General features: G+C 42.3%; 1 protein-coding gene across 1 annotated transcript; it reads right to left on the reverse strand.

The window, feature by feature from the left end:
- Positions 1 to 309: 309 nt before the first annotated feature.
- Positions 310 to 22,716, reverse strand: COPB1 (COPI coat complex subunit beta 1). The gene is made up of 22 exons (XM_053392203.1): positions 22,495 to 22,716; positions 19,481 to 19,631; positions 17,955 to 18,184; positions 16,614 to 16,783; positions 15,117 to 15,231; positions 14,013 to 14,105; positions 13,130 to 13,267; positions 12,267 to 12,386; positions 11,932 to 12,039; positions 11,609 to 11,755; positions 10,593 to 10,738; positions 8,777 to 8,873; positions 8,228 to 8,388; positions 6,538 to 6,658; positions 5,981 to 6,208; positions 5,673 to 5,852; positions 4,598 to 4,742; positions 4,386 to 4,505; positions 3,799 to 3,944; positions 3,209 to 3,298; positions 2,500 to 2,655; positions 310 to 639 (listed from the first exon to the last, which is right to left on the reverse strand). Exons 2-22 carry the CDS (start codon positions 19,569 to 19,571, stop codon positions 580 to 582), a joined length of 2,862 nt encoding a protein of 953 aa, XP_053248178.1. The 5' UTR covers positions 19,572 to 19,631; positions 22,495 to 22,716; the 3' UTR covers positions 310 to 579.
- Between the last annotated feature and the right edge of the window lie 963 nt (positions 22,717 to 23,679).

The raw sequence follows: 23,679 nt of genomic DNA on the forward strand, positions 1-23,679 counted from the left end.
CCTCCTTTTCATGTATTCCTTCTCAGCTCGCTGCATGGATCTGATAACAGCACGTTGTTGACTTAAGAAAGCTCACCACAGTGTGGACCACTTAGGACTCTAAACGATACCAGAATATGTTTGCCTTCTGAGTACTTTTTAGTTAACTGAGAGGCTATAGTACATATCCGCCATACCTTGGCCAGTGCACTGCTGACATGTGGCTCCTGGAAGGCTGACTGAGAGGGAATATGGTTTTCAGGTCAAAAAAATATTCCCCATCTCTGAGAAAAACAATGCAGATTAAAGTACACACCAGAAGAGCCAGACTAGCAGAGAATTTGTTTATTTTATTTGAAATAGTACATAGAGAAGACAACATTACTTCTAGACATTTGAGAGAGAGAAAATGTAGATTTAGAGTTTTATCAACAATGATCTTGGAGTGATAAGTAAAACCTACAAATTATTTGCTGGAATGCATTCAGCACAAGAAGATCAGCTTCTACAACCAAAGAACATAGAAGAATACAAGATGTTCTGAATCCAACAAGCGAAATTCCAAGCATTTAACTGCAAATAATCAAAAGAATCTTACATTTATAGATTAGTTTTCTTCTGAGAGAGATTGATTTTGTCACCGAGACTGAGAGCCATTCCCTGCAAAAGAGATGAGAGATTAATGGGTACATGTCTAAATTAATTATTAACATGCAAAAGAAAATTTTTCTCTCTATTTATATATCCAACCAGAAATAGCTGTCATTCACAGTTCAAAGCAGGGTTTCTAAGGTTAGGTCTGTTTTCTAATAGAATGCTGAAATAGCTATATTGCAGGCAACCCTTGATACAGAGGGAAACCTAAATCAGCATTGGCTACTTCAATCTTTCATCAAATTAAATGCTGCCAGGACAGCAGCAGAGAGTGTCATAATTAAAGGAGGAATGTGTTACATGGAGAAGCTTTACTGGAGGGAAGGGGGGAGGGGCTCTCAAAGGCAAGTTTAGTGGAGAAATACCCAGTAATAATTCAATTCCTATATTTTGATTGAGAGCAAATACCTACATTTCCATTCCCTTCCAGTAAGGACCATATTATTCGGCAGATTCCCTCCTATATGTCAGGCATTATAACATCATGAAGAGTGAGATGGGCAGAGCTTTGTGATATTGATACAATATTCTATTCTGCTCCTGAAGTGAGAAGGGAAGACAGCCTTTGGCTCTGGAAAAGAAGTTTCCTATCCCATTCTGGCTCATATTTTGCAAACTACAAAAGATTATTGTAAAGTGGTGGTCATTTTCATCATGCAGTGTGGGCAGATAGTTTTCCATCACTGCTTTTAATACCACTGCATGCATTAAGGCAGAGATGGGGAAACTGCTCCCCAGGAAGACGTGGTCCTTGGAAAAGGAAGAGAGCTTGGTGGAAGAGCATCTGCTTTGAATGCAGAAAACCTCAGCCCTGAAGCATTTCCAAGCGGGGCTCAGAGAGACTCCTGCCTCAATCCCTGGGGAGCCACTGTCATCAATGTAAACATTACTGAGCCAAAGTAGAAGGCAGATTTCCATGTTGGACTACTGCTTCCATCGGCTCTGACCATTGGCCATTCTGCCTGGAACAGACAATGAATTGGTGTCCAGGACCATCTGGAGGGCCAGGGGTTCTCCATCCCTGCAACATGCATGTGAATCCTCCTGCAAACTGCTTTTATCCTTTTTTTCTGGATTCCTTCCTCATTTCACAACTCCCCAGCAGAAACCTCTTTTTTTTCCTTTTCTTTTTTTGAGGGGAGGTGGCAGTGGCATGGGGAACTGCAGTGAGGAAACTTTATTGCATAAGTGTCCTTCTGCTTGCCTAAGTTTAGGATGCAATCTTGAGCGTTTCATCTCATTCTGAGATTTCTTAGCGATAAGATGCTCAAACTCAAATCCCCCCACAGAACTAAATAGTATGTGCTGGAGGCAAAAAAGCGCCACTTCTGTCTCTGACACTGCTTCTTCCATACATAGTTGAGACACAGAGGAACTTTTTTCTGTGGAAAATGCAGTTTCTATCAAAATAGCTTCTGGTGCAATGCAAGGAGCCATTGTTAGAAGTGGACTTTGTTGACATTCTAGTATGTCCATGAAGGGACTGGATACATACTAGAATGTCAGCCAAGTCTGGTGCTCCTTGCATTGCACTTCTGAGAGTCGCCTCAGTTTCATGAGCACATTTTCCAGTAGACTGCGATGGTATTTACAGGTCCAAGAATTTGTCACACACCTGGAAAAGCATCATTTACAACCAACTATTTCAGACACCATCCTGCTAAATAGAGATTTATGTCTCAAATGTTTACTTGGAAATTCATCTGTAACTCTATTCCAGGACACAGTTGCCCACTCTACCTAGATAGCCTAACACAGAAAGACATTAACCCGTTTACCAATTAAATAATATTAATTTGTAAATTTCAAACTTGCAACGTCAGTTTGCGAGTTGACTATTTGAAGAGACATATAAAATATAATTACCTGACTTTTTGCACGAATTCTTATGTGTCCGGTGACTGGAGCATCAGGCCCAAGATGAATGGGCTTTTCAATGCTGACATTTGCAAGGGCATCTTCTCCGAATATGGACCGTGCATATAGATTGGCTGCCATGAAGCCACAGTAACCAGAAAGTGCCTAGAAAGACAATATTTTATACACCTTTTACAAGGGCATTTTATTTATTTCTTTTATGAAATTAACTCATCACTACACAGCGTCTTAAACTACATATTTACTCACAGGCACGCACACACACACCCTGCACCCCATAAGGGATTAAAGGCAGATGGTGATTATTATAATAATTCAATAATAATAAATGCATGGACTCAATGCGGAGCTAAATTACACTTAAAAAAACCCTTCAGTTTCTAAACCCAAAAGACAAAGAGAATCATATAATTGCTTGGATCCTAAGTTGCTCTTCCATTTGTACCAAATGTCCTTTCATTTGTAGCTCTTAGCAACATAACCCAAACGTCTCCCAAACCTCGGAAGAAAATTCTCGGGGGGGGGGGGTTATAGAGGGCCGCTGATGGAAAGGGAGGTGGGAAAGCCCCACTCCATGAATGTAACTTGATTCATTCACAGAAGGGAAGTTAGGTAACAGAACAGATTTAAATTCAATGAAAGTGGTTTTATTTGTGATTTGAGATCAAAGTTATAATTTATTAGCAAAAGTTATTACCTTTTCTGGAGTAAGGCACTTCATATTAGTTGACTTTAATATATGTTGCAAATATTCATTCAGATCTATTATATTCGTATTCACAGTGACCTTGAAAAATAAATAAATACAATGACAATCATCGTACCAAGAACCTACAGAAGCTAAATTCACTCAAGGCTGATAAGATCTATGTGGAAGGCTGTTAATCTAACATGGAAACAGGGGCTGTTCTACCTCGTAACAAGTTCTATTCTATTTAATGTGATCAAACAAAACAAAATAGCCTTATATCTGAAAGGTCCTGCACAACTCAAAAGCCTGTATTTGAAACAAATTTCAGCCCAATGAAAAGTGTATTGCCATGGGAGGTGCACCTGAGCCAGAGTGGTAGTTTTTCTGAAAGCAGTACAGTAGCTCAGATGCAAAGACCGGCATGCGGTGTTCTGCATGTATACTTGGGCTCTTATGCTCCTGCAAATAGCTGCATATGTTCCCTAGAAAGCTGCTTCCAAGGGACGAAAACAAACAATACCACATGAACACCTGTATGGTTTCTTAATAATATTCTATTTTAAAATGTGGATAAACAAAGGGTAGTGAGAGCTTACTTTGTTTTCCCATTCAAATTCTGCCCACATCTGACGGAACTCAGCATCAGTACAAGTAGCAGGCTGGATATAATCCATGATGTCAATATGGATGTCACTGAGGACAACACAGTTTCTGTCACTAGCTGCTCCAGAAACATCATACACTAAAAGAGAGAGAGATTAGGAGAATGGAGACCATTACATAACTTGCAACAGATTTAAAGGTTGAATGAAACTCATACTCCTTCCAATTCAAAATAGTGTTTTCCTAAAGCTAAGTTTGTGAAATAAATACAGTCACATTCTTATAAAATAGAATCAAAGCAACACACTTTTAAGACTCCTTAGTTACTGTATACTATCAGACTTGTACCCAGTATTGCTCAGTAATTCTAAGCAATCAATCAGTGCAGCTTTGAAAGGTAAGGTCCACCATCTTGATTCAAAATGGGGTTCAGCCATATCCAAAAATCTGTTCCTTGATCTCAGAAAACATCATGCAAAATTTGGTCACAGAATCTTAAAAGGTGTCCAAATGAATAGAGAAGAGACAGACAAGACAAACAATATTCCAAAATATATAGCTGATAATACAGAATACTTACCGATATTACCAAAAATTATTCCATTCTCGGTGGAAGCGACTTTCACATTGGCCTTAATATTGGCAAAATCATGCGGAGCAAGTGTCAGAGGAGATGGTTTTTCCACAAGCTTCAGATCACCTGTTTAAAGAGAGGATGCATAGAAGTTATCCAGGGGGAAAACTATTACCAGTAAAGCATTTTACATAATTGTTATATCTGTAATTGTTTACCTAATGTAGCTAATTCTAGTGTGCAATTCTGCAAAGTATCACTGGTCTGGTTTACCACGAGCACATCCAAAACAATATCATATTGGTTGACATGAACGTACGCCTCTGCATAGACTGGATCTGAGAATCCTGTCAACTGAGTCACCTGCCAAACATAAATAGAGAGTTAGGCTGCAATCCTATCCTCACTTAAATGGGAGGAAGCCCTGTTGAAATTCAATGTGACTCACTTCTGATCAGAGAGGTATAGGATTGTGCGGTTAATGTCTTAACAAAAAGCTGGCATACATTATTGAAAATGAAGCATCACTACTGAAAACTGCATTATTCCCTTACACTATTCCCTTCCATTTAGGTCCATAAGGAGATTTAAAATCTTCCACATCCCAAACCATTTCCGATTATTAATACCAGAACACAGCTACCCTCTCTGGCATCCATATATTTCTGTAAACTGTACACTTGGGAGATATGTTAAATAAGACACTCTAATGAACTAATGTCATTTCTGTGTTTTGCCCAGTAAAAACAACTTATCTTGTCTGTTCCATTCTCTTCAACCACAGCAAGGCCCCCGAGTTGCACAGATTTTTCTCAAGGCTTTCCTCTGCTTGTTTAAAAAAGCAGCAAGAATCCCTACAGGACTGACTGCTGTAAGAATGCAACTTACAAGACTTTTCAATACGTATTCTAATAGCACAAGCCAATGCAAGGGTAACTGAAGCATTAACTGCCTAATTGGTTTGCTGCAGGGGAAAGTGACAAGAGTATGCCAGCACTGTGTCAATTGTAATTATGGGACTAACTCAGTGCTGCACTTTGTTATTTGTTCCACCAGGGCATGCATTTCAGCTGTGCCCTATTCTGAAGGTTCACCTGACAACCCCCCAAGGGAATACTGGGGGAAAGCACTGTTGGCTCAAGTGGAAGCCTTTGTGCGGGCTTCCGATTATGGGAGTCAAAAGCTGAATCCTGCCCATTTTTTAATAATTAAAAAACAACAACATGGAAAGTGAAAGGATTTCTTTTGCTTCAGTCCTAAGGACCGCCTGGGAAAACGGATATTTGACATCACCTTGTTGAGCTTGGATGCCAGTGGATCTGCAGCTTCTTTCCTTTGTGTGTTCCCCATAGCTGCTAGAAGACTCAGCTGAAACTGATCTTCCTTTGAGCTCATTTCATTTTTAGCAGTGAGTTGCATAAAGGAAATGGGATCATCTGGCTGAACTGTCACACTTCTCTTCTCAGACTCTTTCTGTGGTAAAGAGGAATAGGGATGAGTTGAGATATAACATACACACAAGGAACAACTCTCTGTTACCTGGGCTTTTTGTCAGAGGCCTACAAACCATTACAGTTACACGGGCAATTTTGAGCTCTCACCTTCTGCGAAAGCTTCTCCTCTTCCAGCTTAGCAGACAACATGTGAGAAAGGGACTGCCTGCACTCCTTGTTGAAGATGTCATTCATTAGCGGGGAACATTCTGAGAGGACCTTCAGGCAGAGAGAAATCCGATCCACGTCATCATCCGTTATTGGTTTCTTGGGAAGAGATGACTTTCCCAAATGGAGGATAGTAGCCATGAGCAACATCGCCTCAGCTACAAAAGACTGAAGGAGGGGGAAAGAGGAGAATATTAGGATGTGCATTTCCTTTTGAATTCCAAAAACTGAACACTCCCTCTTAAAAATAACATGCAAAACCCAATCAAAAACGGGGGACACAGATTATATCTGAAGCTGACAGCAGCAATTTGTTAGCTTGAAACTAAGTAGTACATCTTCACACAAAGCGAGCTGTAAAAGCAGTGAAGGTGCCTTGAGTGTAAAGAGACTGTCCAAAAGGTGTGATCTTCAAGTAACTAAGAGAGATGGCTGTCCTCTCACCAAGTATCAGAGGCAGGAATCCCTTAAGCACAATTCAAAGAAATATAACGTACATTTTGCTTCTTTTTTTCTTGAACCAGCATCACATAACGTAATGCAATCTTGGTCAGAGTTGTGGCGAGGGAGGCTGCGACAAAGAAATCCCCATCCAGCAAAAACCCTCTCAGTGGAGGCCTACCAAAAAAGAGAAAAGGGCAATTTAGAAACAGCACCCAACATATTGCTTAGCCATGTGACCTATATGGCAGACTTCAGAAACAAAAGAACTCATCTTACTGTACCTAAATGTTTTGAAATCAGGAGGCTATGTGAGAGAAGCAGAAAAGATAGCCTGAACATCTAAATCAAAGTGCCCTGTGGGCTTGTAAGCTATATATGTTTAAATATTTACAATACTTTTTTATACAAAACAATATAAAAGAAGGAAAAGTTATTGTGGTGCCCTCAAGATGTTGAACTACAACTCCCAGCAGCAAGGTCACTGATCAGGGGTGATGTGACTTTTAGTCCAAAACATCTGGAGGGCACCACACTGGCTGCACCTGATGTAACAGACTACCTATCATCCCACCCATAATAAACCCTCAAAATACACAAGTACACAGAAAAGGGGGGGAATGGGGGGAGTGAGCCACGCAGGTTGACTGATACATACTCATCTATTAAGTTACTAATTAATTTTATGAAATGATGCATTTTCAATTTTTCCCTTCCATACAGAAGAACAGAATGGCCAATAATGTTCCATGTTGGATAAAAATTCCGCCCCACACTACTGGCTGGGACTGTAAGTACTTGGTGGGCTGTTTTTTTGGGGGGGGGCGGTTATTTTTTTGTAAGCAGCTTTACCCAAGCTGCAAACAACTCTTTGCTTTGTGTCTATGCCCTGGGCCACAGCAACAAGATTCTCTTCTCTAATGACTCAGCAGGACTCGCTGCCAACATGCAGATATCCCGTCTGAACTCAGTGTCTCCTGCCAATGATGTGCTTTCCAACTCCTGGCTGCTTGCTAAGAGAGAGAAAAAATCTCCAAGGAATTTTGTATTGAGTTTTGTTTCTTAAAAACTTGAAACAATATACTCGGCTCTGACCAAATGGCAGTAAAGGCACACCGCCCTCTTCTGTCCAATATTCACAGACAATAACTGCTGCAGTCTGTTTAAGCGTCATTACTGGAAAGTTGAGACAATTAGAGAGATTACAGGAACAGAAAGAATTGCATCAAGCATTATATATCACTTGGATTCTTTGTGTTCTTGCCCTTTAAGGTGGCTTTAGTCTGGCAACTGTGTTTTATTGACAGGTTATTGTCATTTTTATACATATTTTCATATTTGGCAAGTCATTATGAGCAGCTCCTTTCTGGAAGGGAGAAACAAGGTATACATTTTTGTATAAATAAAATGTATCACATTGGCAGACTTGTGTAAACATTGATTTATTTATTTTTAAAGATAGGTTTATATATATATATTTAAACCCCACTAGTGCTCCTGCTGCTGTTGCACCATCTAAGCACAGAAGTAGTGGGGATTTCCTTCAATTCTCTCTCCCCACAAAGTTCCTTGGACCCCATTTCCCATCTAAAAAAATTGGGGGTGGCAGCTGTGGAGTTAATGGGGAAATCAGCTCCACACATTTTACGTGAGTGGACACCTCCTGCCAGATCTAAAGCCCTTGCACTCACACAATAGCACCAGTTGTAAATCATCCACTACTAACAAAGGCAAAAGCCAAATCACCTGTCTTCTTCTTTTTTGGCAGGTCTGGAACTGCTAAGAGCACTCTGTGTAGCATACGTTCCCATTTCAGTAACCAGTTTTTGGGCTGGACCCACAGTAATTTCCTCCTCAGGCTTCATCTCACCGGCTTCTTTCTTGATTTCAGATTCTACTATTGGGATCTGAAAGATTAACAATGTGACTGATAAACTTCAGCCTGAAAGATGGGGCTATATTCTCCCAGATGCCCCAAAGAAAATAAGCTTAACCAATCTCCTCCTGTACGCACCTCCATATATTAATTTCTCTCCTTCCATTAAAGTACTCTCTGTTCCATTAACTATTAATGAAATGATGAATTATTTCAATACGATTAATCTTTGATTAATTTGTTCAGCAGAAACTACAAGTTGGTATTAGCATGGTATTGTTTTTCATTTGTACAGTACATCCTCAAGAAACCACCAAATGTAACCAATTTTAAAATCCTGTGGTTTCCAAAGGCTTATTTCCCCCCTGAAGTGTATAAAAACAGAAATATGTGTTTTGATTAACAATACAGACACCTACCTCTCCCAGTGATCTACGAACTTCTGTCATTACGCTCTGTATATCTTCCTTTGTGCTACAGTATTCTCCAAGGATCCAGAGGGCTCCGCGATAAATTCTATAAAGCACAAATAAATAAATAAATCAGCCTTGCAATTTTATACAGATAATCGATTCAAACTGCACCCTCATACATTTCATGGGCACATCAGCCATTCCGGCTCAAAAGGATTAAGTAGCCTACAAAAATTATTAGTATTTGCTTAGCAGAGGCTCAGTTGTCCATTGATCTGCTTACCAGATATATGAACTGCCAAAGGTAAAGGAGACAAGTGGAAGAGCATCCTCCTCCCTCCTTCACTCTTTCAGTTACCACTCTAGATTTATTTCCCAGTGGCAGAAAAATATTGCAGGAACAGTAAAACTCATGGGATATAAGCCATTGCTAACAAAAGCAAAGTCTAACCACCTATCTTTCGGGGTATTATTGTGAATGCAAGGGCTTTTATCTGGCAGGAGGCATCCACTCATGGAGGAGGCAGGAAGGTGAGAGGAAGTGGGAATACAAAATACATGTGAATGGGCTGTCAGAAAGGCCAGGAAGATGAAATGTTGGCACAAAACTATATATATTTACTCACAATTAAGTTACACTGGTCTACTGAACACAATGAACATGTGAGCAGGACTGCAGCATGAGTAACCTTTTAATATCACTTCCCCTGCATGCTGAGCAAACACGTACTAAAACAATTAACCTAATGAGGTTTCTTTCCCAGCAACCCAAGTTGCTTTTGAAATTTGAGAGGAAGGATTACTGAGTACAGTTGTACCTTGGAAGCTGAATGGAAGTCCGTTCGACTTCCAAAACTTTCAAAAACCAAATCAAAGCTCCTGCAGCCAATCAGAAGCCACAGAAGCCCCGTTGGACGTTCAGGTCCCAAAAGAACAAACCGGAACAATCACTTCCAAGTTTGCAGCGTTCAGGAGCCAAAATGTCCGAGTTCCAGGGTGTTTGGGATCCAAGGTATGACCGAATCAGTAAGGTAAATTTTGCACAATTTCCATCTGCACAGGCATTGCAGCTTCCTATATAGAATGGTATTCCCTGTCCTTGGGGGCTCTCCTGCCTCCCACTCCAAGCCACGGTTGGGAGGTGTGGTGGAAGTAGGAGGAGAAAATCCCTGTTGTGCTAGCAGACGTCCTCACACAAGGCTGCTACTGATGCGGCTTGTTATGTGTCAATCCCACCCAATAATTTATTTAGAAACAATCACATGCTGCTGCAGATGTATGTAATGGAAACAGATTAATTTAACTGCCCAATCACTTCAGGTTTATAAAGGCAACACAAGTAAGTCTCGTGACAGTAAGAAGTAAGCCTTTTTAGCAGTGTAGCAAACATACGATTTATTTTCACATCTGTTCAGAGGCACACCAAAATTTGAAGGCAATAAAATGAATTAAGAATTTTAGCCAAAGTCCTATGCGCCCACATCGGTTTCCTCAACTCGCTTCTATTTTAACAACTTAAAGCAGGGGTCGGCAAGGTTTACCTCGCCTGGGCTGGTGCACTCCAGTGGAGATCCCTCCATGGGCCGGATCCTGAGCGCGCATGCCCATGATTTACGGCATCAGCGTCTGCGCAGACATGATTTCCGGTGCCGCAAAAGCGAGTCCCCGTGCCGTGTTGGTTTAGTGCAGCGCATGGGGACTCGCCAAGCGGGCGGCTCGTGGGCCAGTTAAATGACTCCTCTGGCCTGCTTGTAGCCCATGGGCCTTAGGTTGCCGACCCCTGACTTAGGTTGCCGACCCTTGAGGCATATGTTAAACTTACTTGACAGATTTAATACAGTGGAACACTTCCAGCATCTTCTCCACAATAAGTAGTCTGAGATTATCAAAACGCTGGATGGCTTCACGCACAAACTCCAAGACATCAGCAGCCGCAGCTTCATTATAATCACTGAGGAACTCCATCAACTAGGATGAGAGTGAACAAGTCACACAATTTGAAAGACATCAGCACCCTATTAGCCAGATCAAGAACTAGAAGTTAACAGGATTTGGATTGACTGTACATGTACAAGAGTGCTTTAGGCTCAACTATTTCTGTAAGACACAGTGCACGGAACAAGGTGGCAGTTAGGTACAATTCAACAGCCGCTTTGCATGCATAGAGGCCAACAGCTGCACAATTCACATGGAGTGATATTCAACAAATGAGTACCTTCAACAGAAGCCCTGTGCAAAGACTTCCGCTTGTGCAATGGGCTCCCCCCCCCTCCAATTCCTCCCTGCACAACTGGCTCGGGTTGGGGTCAGGGAACCCTTGGAACAACATGGTGGGAGAAAAGGGGGATAATTCCATCTGGCAAGCCATATTGCTTGCACTGACAGAACTATCAGAACAGCATGATATTGAATTCTTTCTAAAAACTTTAGTAAACTTTGGCCAGAAATCCTAAGGAACTCAGTGCTTTCTGACTCAATAAAGTTGTTCTGAAGCTTTTATAATTCAAAATAAAGATGACAAATTCTTGTTTAAACATCTACAATGTTGTCTTGTTACTTTCTGGCAGTAATACAGTTTGTTCTTCCAACTACAATTCCACAAAAATAAGAACCTCTTCTCACATAACGAAATTATGAAAATTTATAATAAAGTGTGTGCTTTAACTAATAGAAAACAACAAATTGGGAACAAGAATAGACTTATAAAGGGGGGGACCAATCAGGGTTACAAGAAAAGTAGCTGAGAAGGTAAGCAACTATTAAATATTAAACAATTATTGCAAGTAAATGTAACAAAATTTGTGGAACAGGAAGCAAAATGTTGAATGAGTTGCTTACCACAGGAATGACATTTGCAGCCATATCAGGGAACCGAACGCTACAGGAATGTAATGTCCGAACAAGCAACTGTCTGTATTTATCAGTATCTTCATGCTCTGTCACATTATTTGTTTTAATTACTTCTTTCTTCAAAACAATCACCAGCTAGACAAAAGCAAAGCATAAAGCAACAATTACCTTTTTTAAAAAAAGGTCAAAAAATTAAAGCTAAAGTATTATGTAGTTACTCAAAAGTAAGCTAAGGTGAATTAAGAGAGACTTTACTTAAACATTAACAGGTATAGGATTCAGCTGTGGAGGGAAAGGAACATGTGTTTTACCTCTTCTACATTTCTGGAAGATACAAGATCGAGAGCCAACTGCAAGGTCTTCTTGCGCACTTCCAAGTCTGGTGTACTCAGAACTCTTAGTATGTCCATTACTAGATCCTGAAATAAAGTACACTTTGTTTGTAGGCACGGGCTATTTCATTTCTGTGAAATGCGCTGTTTATATTTATTTCTATTTTACTTTATTTATTTAATCTCTATACCACCCTTCATCCAAGGATCACAGGGAGGATTAAGATATAAAAAAACCAAAAATGCATAACACAGTTTTAACATACAACATACATTTGGTTGTATAGCTTTGAATTTGGGAAAACTATGCCTACCTGCAGTACTCTTTCATGGGCTGGGTGATCCTTGAGTTCAATCAAGCGGTCCAACACAATGAGCTTCACATTGTTGTCACTTTCTTTAATAATTAGGTCAATATAGCACTGAGCTGCTGCCTTCAGTTAAAAGAAAAATGAAAATGCTTAAAGCATTCCAATTTGTGATATAGGAAAAGAAGTTGACAAACAAATTAGGCGCAAGAACACAAGTTTTTCTAAATTGACAGGAAATGTTACAAACTAAGGAAGATGGGCAAGCCTGCACAATAATTCTGAGCACTTGAATTGATTTGCCTGTTGGACATTCTCTGGTAGTTTGCACGGATATTTGTGGCACTATATTTTCCATTAAATCTTAGGCATCAGGATGAAATATGGTGTACACATTCAGAAAACAATTGTATGTATATTTCAAGTGCAAAATGCAGCTCAACTTTTGCATCCATTTCTGGGGGTGGGCAGGATGCAAATACGATGCTATACTATATCTCAGCTGAAGAATAAGATACTGGAGTGTTCTATTACCATGGTACTTTTGGTCAACATACAGTTTGAAGTCCTTCTAACTTGGCCTGTTCCTGACTTAGTACAACATCATGGAATTGCAAAATGGTCACTTTGTCTCTGATCACACAGTATGCTCAAAATGCTTTCTTTAAATTATAAATTGGATAATGGTTCATCCGATGTTCATATTCATGTGCCAATAATCAATAAACAAAGCAGTACCTTGGTGAGACACTCCTAAACTTTACCTGCTGTTCCAATTCACAAGCCTTAAAATGCCTTAGTACCAAACGTATACTGATGTCCAAGACACTTAAAAAAATATTTTGATGTGTCACAATACGATGCAGTACCTTGATTGCTGTTGGTGCACTGGAAAGTGTAACTAATGTTCCTGCTGCTTCATATTTTACTGCAGGGCTCGACGATTGCAGTAAATTGTAGATACAACGAATAAACCGAGCTCTTTCTGATGGATTAGCATGGCAAACCTAGATTTGGAAATGAAAGATGCAGAAGCAATGTTCTCTTGCTGAAGGAGGAATGGATTATCTCTTTTTTAAAAAACAACCCCCCCAACTGCTTAGTTCTCTTATTACTACACTACAGCTGGTTGTCAAACACCGGGGAAAACCTGAACAAACGTACTAACCATACAAACATTAGCAGTACCAAAATGAAGAATATCACTGATACAGAAGTCTTATTCAAACAACATTTGTTTCTAAAAATACACCAGTTTGAATCTGACAAACTACAATAACTCTGATTTTGGAACATTGCTTTTTTGTCCTCTCCTTGCTACAGCTTCCAAAAATCACTTCTGTGAGTTGGGAGACCCTCGTATTCAGCCTGGGTGACTACATATGGAAATGAGTTTTATCAGAAATCACAGAATCCTATTGTGTCAGTGCAAGTTCCTTCTGATTGCACTTGCATCCAGCCTATCATCTTTCCATCTGATGATGTGGAATCTGGCACACAAAACTGTAAAGGTTGTAAAGGTCTATTGTAGACCTACTAAAATGAATGGGCACGACTAACTTAGATTCATTAGTTTCAATGGATCTACTCAGAGCAAAAGCTAGCTGGAGAGAACTCTCAGTTACTAACACATTTGTTAGTCCTTAACTTCCATTTTCCCAGTATTTGCAACAAACGAGCTGAGGCTCATTTAATTTTTTTTAGAAACAATTTCTTTCCCAATGAAAGTTGAAAATTATTTCTTTCCTGTACCTTATAGATCAGTTCCACAATAACAAGTTGTAGAATATCACCAAATGTCTGGACTTGGTCAATACAGGTACTCAAGTAATCCAAAGCACGATCCTTCAGAAATAAACAAAATAATTTTCACATTTGAGTTTTGCCATTTCTCATTATAATCCAAGTAGTATGTATTCATTTTTACATTTTATATCCTTTCAGTTTACCAGGGACACTCCAAATTACAGCAGGTAGTTTTATTTTTAGTCATATGTTGCCATCTTTGTACATGGATGACACTGTAATAAAATAATAGGCTCAAGAGGCTTACAATCTAGAAAAAGACAAAAGGGAGACAACAGAAGGAAATGGAGGTGGGCAGGCCTGGAAGATAATGCGTATATTGAAGTTACACATACATGGGCATACTGGGAGTAGGAGACAGTGCCAAAGGGATCATTGAAAACCTGTGTTTTGAAGAGGAATTTGAAGAAAAAGAGAGAGATGGCATCACAAAAGGCATTCTGGGAGATGTTTCCAAGCATAAGGGGCAGGAAGGGAGAAAGGTTGCAGTTGTTTGATGAAGCAGGAAACATTTAGACAGCTTCGGGTGATAAAGCTGGATGAGTGAAGGCAAGGCAGGGATATGCCTCTTAAATTAAAACACAAATTCAAAGTGTTGGTGCTGACCTTTAAAGCCCTAAACGGCCTTGGTCCAATATACCTGAAGGAGCGTCTCCACCCCCATCATTCTACCCAGACACTGAGGTCCAGCACCAAGGGCCTTCTGGAGGTTCCCTTGCTGCAAGAAGCCAAGTTGCAGGGAACCAGGCAGAGGGCCTTCTTGGTAGTGGCACCCGCCCTATGGAACACCCTCCCACCAGATGTCAAAGAGAAAAACAACTACCAGACTTTTAGAAGACATCTGAAGGCAGCCCTGTTTAAGGAAGCTTTTAATGTTTGACATACTATTGTATTTTAATATTTTGTTGGAAGCCGCCCAGAGTGGCTGGGGAAACCCAGCCAGATGGAAAGGGTACAAATAAATTATTATTATTATTATTATTATTATTATTATTATTATTATTATTAATAATTCAAAACCAAGAAGGATGGAGGGACATTTATTTTTACCTGATCAGCATGAATAAGCATCATGAAGGCATTTCTTTTGCAACTTGCATCTTTCTCATTCACCAGAAAATCATGGATCAGTTCAGGGGCATCAGGTATAAGATGCTCAAAGTTTCTTTTAAAAGAACAGAGATAAAGATTACAAATGTAACGCTCAATAATGCAATTGGATTAATACAAAATGTAGATGTAGCCTTTTGAAGAAAAGTTAAAGAACAATTGTTCTGTGCTCAATCTTTATATTCAAAAAACAGCAAAATAGGTAAAGTTCTTTCAATTCTTTTATCCGATGCCATTTCTGCAGGGTTACAATTATTTACCTTTCCTGTGAGCTTGTAAATACAGAAGACTACTAACAGGGTAAATCTGTAACATTGTAATTGTAACTTGGCTGCAATTCCTGGGCTACACACCAAACTCCTAACAATCACGATGGCTTCAAACCTTTCCTTATGCACTGCTTGACAAACCAATTTGAAGAGTTTCAAAACTATAATCTGCTGCAAAGAAAAAAGCCACATAGAAAGGAGTTCCATGGATTGCAGCCTCAGTTTATTTAACAAGCTACAAACAGTTGTGTTAAGTCTTATGATTTTATTTTAGCCTGGTTTACATTAGCTTGGACCAAAAAGTAAACTTAAAATAAGTATTTCTGAAAATGAAGTTAAATGCTCCCACTTTCTCACAATGGCTCAATGCCATTTCTTAATTAATGTGAATGATAGACTGGGTCACAAGCATCCCGCATAAAAAGCTATCAAAATTGTGGTCATTAACTGTTTTTCACCAGAACCCAGTGTGCTATACCCCTAGCTCTGCAGGTCTGTGTGTACTCGTAAAGGGGCTTCTGGACAGATTGGAAAACAACTGTGGCATCCCACTTGTGCAATGGACTTCCACTCATGCAAACATTACTTTCCCTTCCTCTCCTCCCTCCTGTGTTCCTCCAAAATCCCCTGAGAGCTACAGGGAGAAGGAGAGATCACACTGCATTAATTGGTGCAACAATGGATTTCATCCACTAGGGTCAAGGAAACAGGACTACTTTCCATACTTGATTTAATTTCAGTGCACACAAAACTGATAAAGTTCTTTCATAAGTAACACTCCCATGCAGCATGTGTGAACAGTTTAGTAAAGGCAAAATAAACCAAACTAAAAAGTATTTAGAAACATTTCTCTGCTAGAAGTAGTAACTGAATTGGGATGTAGAATCCACAAAAATATAAAAACCACAACAGATATGAATTATGAATTCTTCAAGCATTTATTGAAATAAGATTTTAAGTCGGTGTTTTTAACAGGTGATGATCAAGCTTAATTTTATAATTTGAGCATTATATAATTACTAAATAGCTTTAATGCATTAAGAAGGGGGAAATATGAAGTGTTAAAATGATGAGCATCATTTTAGGTTGTCACCCCCCCCCCCCAAGATACAGCATAGCTATGTTCCTAGTCTGACAGCTGGGACTTTAGTAAATTTGCAAAATTTACCTGTAAATAGTGTAGATTGCAAGGACTGCATTCCTGCGCACATAGCTATGACGATGTTCCAGACATGCACGAATAGCTGGCATCAATGGTTCCAGCAATTCTGCTTCTTTAAGCTTGCAAAGGAAACGGAGAGTGGATCCTCTGATGAACTCGTTTGGATGTTGAAGATCCTGAAACATCAAAATCAAGATGATATACCGTATTTTGCACCCCATAGGACGCTCCGGCCCATAGGACGCGCACCTAGTTTTTTTTTGGGGGGGGGGAAATATTTTAAAAAAAATTATTTCCCCCCCAGGTGCGGGGCTGGAAGAACCAGGTCGGGGAACAGCGGGAAGGCGCGCTCTGCCTCCCCGCTGTTCCCCGAGCTTGTGGGGCTGGCGATGGGGAGAAGTGCGCTGATCCCGGGACTGCAGGCAGCTCTGCGCGGCCATCCGGAGCGGGGCGGGACTTCGCGCCCCGCTCCCGATGGCCTCGCAGAGCTGCGCTGATCCCGGGACTGCAGGCAGCTCTGCGCTGCCATCCGGAGCAGGGCGGGACTTCGCGCCCGGCTCCCGGTGGCCGCGCAGAGCTGCGCTGAGCCGGGGACTGCAGGCAGCTCTGCGCGGCCATCCGGAGCGGGGCGGGACTTCGCGCCCCGCTCCCGATGGCCGCGCAGAGCTGCGCTGATCCCGGGACTGCAGGCAGCTCTGCGCGGCCATCGGGAGCGGGGCGGGACTTCACGCCCGGCTCCCGGTGGCCGTGCAGAGCTGTGCTGATCCCGGGACTGCAGGCAGCTCTGCACGGCCATCCGGAGCGGGGCGGGACTTTGTGCCCGGCTCCCGGTGGCCGCACAGAGCTGCACTGAGCCCGGGACTGCAGGCAGCTCTGCGCAACCCTCGGAGCTGGTCTCCCGAGGGTTGCGCAGAGCTTCCTGAAGCCTGGAGAGCGAGAGGGGTCGGTGCGCACCGACCCCTCTCGCTCTCCAGGCTTCAGCGAAAGCCTGCATTCGCCCCATAGGACGCACACACATTTCCCCTTCATTTTTGGAGGGGAAAAAGTGCGTCCTATAGGGCGAAAAATACGGTATGTATTTGGAAACGAAGGACAATTGCATTCTATGTCTACTAAATCTGGACAAAATAAAAATCAACTAAATCTGGGCAAAGGCAAAAATAATCTAAAACTGAAAGTCATTTTTACAATAAAACCACATCTTGGTCCAAAAGAACAAGACAAAAACATTCCACTTACAAAGCGGGTTATTTGGATATATGCTATAGCATTAGGATGGTTGATTACAAATTACGTTGATTACATATTATGATTCTATGCTACAAGCAGAATAAATAAAAGATTAACCTTTCTGTAGGCATCACAAACAAGGATCATTTCTTGCAACAGTCTACCATCTGGAGTGGTCTTGGGAACAATCTCCCAAAATACTAAAAGCAGTTTTTTGATGGTGTGGTCCTGAAGTGGCAGCACAAACCGAATAATAGTCATCAAAAGTCCTGGCAGCTTTTCACCATTTAAAATCATTATGATTACTTTCTTCAAGGCCTCTGTCTTAGATTTCACATCTCCTTTTTCTGTTAGACAAAAGAAGCTGCGTAAGTTACATTAACCACAAACTATGATAGCAGAACATTTTTTAAACGTTGTTGCATTACATACTATCATTCTGAATCTCTTGTTCTTTATCGTGCTACTGCTACATTTTGTTACATGATAAACACTATAGAGGAGACTTCTACACTTTGGCATAGTAAACCGTAGCCTTTGCCAACCTGGTGCCCTCCAGAGGTAAGCCCTAGCCAGTATGATCCATGCTGGCTGGTGATGACTGGAGCTAGAATGCAGAACACCTAAAAGGCAACAATTTGGTGACGGCTATCTTACTGTGTAGGGAGGCGGGTGGCGCTGTGGGTTAAACCACAGAGCCTAGGACTTGCCGATCAGAAGGTCGGCAGTTCAAATCCCCACGACAGGGTGAGCTCCCGTTGCTCGCTCCCTGCTCCTGCCAACCTAGAAGTTTGAGAGCACATCAATGTGCAAGTAGATAAATAGGTACTGCTCCGGCGGGAAGGTAAACGGTGTTTCCGTACGCTGCTCTGGCTCGCCAGAAGCGGCTTGGTCATGCTGCCCACATGACCCGGAAGCTGTACACCGGCACCCTCGGCCAATAAAGCGAGATGAGCGCCGCAACCCCAGAGTCAGCCACGACTGGACCTAACGGTCAGGGGTCCCTTTACCTTTGCCTGTCTTACTGTGTACTACTCCAAACAAAGGAACACAAAAGTAAAGGGGAAGGGGAAGCATTTCTGGGTAGACACTATTGGGCTTACATGTGCCTCACATTACTGACAATTCAATTTAGGCAAAATTCTTACATACAACCACCACACACAAAAATGCTTGAAAAGTTCCCATATGGTAGCTCCTCTATGCAGTGGTTGTAATGCACAAGAGTTGCATGCTATAGAACACACATGCACTTACTCAGCAATGCCTGTACTTTTGCTGCACTCCACTTTTTCAGTAGAGCTGCAACAGAGTGCAGAAGGAACTGAAATTTAACTTGTCATTCATCACTGTTTGCTCTGCAACATGCTTACTCCACTTCCCATGTTATGCCAGTGAGACCTTATGTATTTCCTCACACTGATGTATGGTCCGTTAACCGTTTCAGCTGCTACTATATGCTTAAATTAGTTTTTTTCACTTTTTAAAGGCTGTTTTACAGCATTTAATGTTTAAAATATTTTCATTTCATTTTTTTCTTTCCTAACACTTCTCTGATTGCCATGACAGCAGAACAGGCAATAGAATATTTGAAATAAATGCACATACAACTATAAAAGTATGGTCCAGAAAGCATAACATACCCAAGTCATTCTTTAAGCTCATTTCAGAGGGTGGCTCCGAGTCCATTGGAACAATGATTAATGTATAGCACACATTTTCTGCAGCCGTCATTTTGTCTCTTTATCAAAGTTCTCTCAATGCAAGATTTTTTTTAAAGATGTCTCCCAAACTCTGGAAAAGAATTCCAATAATGCAGTTAATTGATAACTATGCTTCTACTGTAGTCCATGCATTGCCATAAAAAATCCCCAAATATCTTCAAGTCTGTATTTTGTCTACTGTACTGAGGCCTGCAGGACAATGTACTCTATTGAAAATAATGCAACAAATGTGCAAATATATGCAACCATATTTCAAGGGGAACAGTGCAGCCTTATATTCAGGCATAGGCAAACTCAGCCCTCCAGATGTTTTGGGACTATCATCATCCCTGACCACTGGTCCTGTTAGCTAGGGATTATGGGAGTTGTAGTCTCAAAACATCTGGAGGGCCAAGTTTGCCTATGCCTGCTTGTATTTAACAACTCTCCTGCTGGCCACAGTAATCCAGGAATGCCATACAGGTGAGGCTAGTAACTTTTGTGGGCTGATTTACAAATCTAGAATAACCTCATCAGAATGCTCACGTGTACCAAAGCTGCAGTCTCATATATGTCTATTCAGCAGTAATACTGCCCCATTTGATTCAGAGGGATGTACTTCCAGGTATGTATGAGATTGCAGCCAAAATGCAACAGAACATCTGAGTAGAAAGTGTTTTTTAAAAAAGCAGTAGCAATATACAGTATCCAGTTCTCAATTGTTATTTAGACATTCCAAATGCTTAACTACATTATTACAAACCCATCTAGTAAAGAATACATACACAATAAGGTCCTAAGAAAACATAGTTGGCTGTATAGTCACTAAAATAAGTGGACACTGTATCATCAAAATAAAGTACCAAGTGCTTTATAAATTTCAGTGCTAGAATAAAATTCATGCTTAACCTTTGACGGGTTCATACGCACTGAGACATTATTCATTGAGCAGTCAAATGCCAAACCCCAAGTTATAGCCAGTGGGGAAACAACCTTTTGACAAAGTCCCTCACTAAAAGCTCATAAATAAACTTAGCAGTCATGGAATTGGAGAAAACGTACCCTTGCGGATGGGTAACTCCTTCAAAAATAGGAAGTGTAGGATAGGTACAGATTGTTCTCAAAATGAAATGCAGTATGAAAACACACAAGGTTCTGTATTGTGATATTTGTTCATAAACAATCTGGAGACCAGGGCTAGCAGGAAAAGTAGCCAAGTTTGCAGTTGACACCAAATGATTCCACGTAGTGGTAGCTCAAACAAGTTTTGAGTGTAGCAAAATAACTTCTCCAAATGCAGTGAATGCATTTGCACAAGATGGCAAATGAGATTTAGTGTAGCTTTAAGGTGATATACATTAGCACGTGAAAAAATCTAGATTCACATATACACCAATACAGCATACATTGATGGGAAGCAACCAGACAGGGGAACTTAAAATCATAGTGAATCACTAATGAAAACATTGATTAAGTGCACCACATCAGTAAGGGAGAATTCTATGCTAGGGATTATTAGGTAAGGAACTGATGACGAAGTGATCTGTGCAATAAATCCACAGTGTAGCCATCTTCAGAATACTGTGTTCAATTCTGGTCATCCCCCGTCCCACCCACTTGAAAAGTGGTCCTCACACAGCTAGAAAAGGTGCAGAAAAGGGGGAACAAGGCTATCAGGGAATTTAAGTAATTTCTCTACAAGATTAGGTTTAAACTTAAAAACAAAAGAAATTAATAGGGTGGCATATAAGATTATGCATGGCATAAAGAGAATGGAAACTTTTTTATTTTTATGCCTTCTCCTATAACAAAGACTCACTCAGTGAAATTGATTGGTAGTGGATTCAGAATTTTAACCAATTGGTGGAAAAAACAAATCACTCCGGCAAGTGAAATCACTGGGCCAGATAGTTAAAAACAAACACACACGTGTTATTGTAGAAAATTGTCCTCATATTTTTAACCAAGAAACACAGACCCTCTTCTATGAAACTCACGAGTACAAAAATGTACATGGATAGGTCAATCAGTAGTTCTCACCCATGGCCACCAAATGGAACCTCCATGTTCAAGGGCAGTGTGCCACTCAATGCCAGCTCCTGGCAAACCACAATGGGAGAGGGCTGGTGCCCTCATGTTCTGTTTGTGGGCTTCCTAGAGGCACCTAGCTGGATACCAGGAGAAACAGGATGTTGGACTAGTGGCAGGTCCTTGGGATCTGATCCAGGCATAGCCAAACTTGGCCCTCCAGATGTTTTGAGACTACAATTCCCATCATCCCTGACCACTAGCCCTGTTAGCTAGGGATGATGGGAGTTGTAGTCCCAAAGCATCTGGAGGGCCGAGTTTGCCTATGCCTGACTGATAAAAGGAAGGAGGACGCCTCTGCACACCAGAGCCAACGAAACAGCTTTCAGGGCCAAGATTCTCTTTTTTTAAGTTGAAATCAAACTTCCAACTTCTCCCGTTCCCCCGGTTTTTCATTAATCTCCGGACTAAGCAACCTGGCAAAGAACTGAACCCGGGTGTTTCCAAGCTGCTCGCCGCCCACCGACCCAGCAGCAACGACGCGCCCCTCTTGCGCCCGTGTAATCCAGGGGGAAATCCCACCGCCTTCCGCCCCCCCCCCGGCTCCTCCGCCCTGAGAAGGCAGAGCCAGACTCGCGACCTGAGGCTCCTGACCGACCCCCGTGTGACAAAGAGGCGCCCTTCTGCCTCCCCCTTCTTGGCTCGGCGACGGCGCCCGCTCGGCATTAGGCCCAGTCGAGGGATTTGGCGCCCGAGCCTCCTGTGAGGGCGCATGTTGTTCCAGCCTGAGGCTGGAGACGGCGGGGAAGGTCCCTCTCTGCCTCACGGCGACGCTGAAGCCCCTCAGGAGACTCGGCGGGCCCCGACGCTCCGTGCCTCCCCGGCATCCCTTTCCCCGCTCGCTCGGCTGCCCCACTACTACTAACCTCCCGCGGCTCCGGGTCGCTTCCCCTTGCTGGCGGTCCCCGCTGCGGCCTCGGAAAACGGGCGCTGAGGCTGCGCGGCCGCCGTCTAGTCGCTTCGGTAGCGGGCCGTAGCGGGTCCTCCCCGCCTTCCTGGCTCCTCCCGGCGCCGCCGCTGCCTCCTGCAGCTGACGTGGAAGCACTCGGCGCGCAGGGCCACATCGATAGTACGGCGGCCCGGACGGGACACGCCTCCTCCGCCGCTCGCCGAAACGCGCGTTCGCCGGAGGCGGAGAGCTGAAGCGCGGCCTCTTCCGCCTCACGCCGGGTCGCCGTGTCCGGGTTGGAGTCCAGCCTGCGAGGGCCGAGGCTGCTTCCCCACCCGCTCCTGGGAGCAAGACGTGGGCGCCGACCGCACCAGTGGCGGAGGGGCCGTTACACTGCGTGGCATTCAGTGGCCCCGCGATAGGGCTTTCGGGGTTCAGGCGCCCGTTTCTTTCTAAGAAACTTCAGGACCAGGGGTCAAATTCAGCCCCTCTCCATCTGGGCTGTGGACCTCTTTCTCAGGCCGTGTACCAGTGCCGGATTTCCGTATAAGCTAAACAAGCTATAGCTTAGGGCCCCACTCTCTTGGGAGCCCCCCCCCCAAAAAAAAAAATTAAAGGGGAAACTGGATGTACATTTCCAAAATATAAGATAAAAAACAAATAAAATAAAACCTACATGTAGCAGCTGTGTTGTGTTGGCTCCTATTTGTTATGTGCAAATGGCTTTAGATACCTATTAGGTCCATGAATTACCGTATCGCGTATATTTAACACAAAAAACAGCGGCAATTTGTTGTTGACAAAGGACAGCTGGACATCTAAAGGGCCCCATTACCTTCAGTAGCTTAGGGCCTCATCAAACCTAAATCCGGCCCTGCATGTATCCTTCACCCCAAGGAACGCCCCTTATCAGTCTTTGCTCAGCCTTGTTTGTGGTAGCTGGAATGGGTCCCTGAACTCTGACTGCTTGCCTGACAGGTTGTGTGAGGGTGTGGAAACTAGGCTAGGGTACAAAGGCAAAATTCACATCAGTTGCCCCATCCAACACTGGCATACTGGCTCAGGGAGGGGGTGTTGCCTTTGAACTGAAAAGAATTCCTGACAATGGCATTAGGTTGCAATCCTAAAATGCTTGCTAGCGTAAGCCACATTCAATTCAGGA

This window comes from Podarcis raffonei, chromosome 1 (genome assembly GCF_027172205.1).
Source record: "Podarcis raffonei isolate rPodRaf1 chromosome 1, rPodRaf1.pri, whole genome shotgun sequence".
Classification (NCBI taxonomy): Eukaryota; Metazoa; Chordata; class Lepidosauria; order Squamata; family Lacertidae; genus Podarcis; species Podarcis raffonei.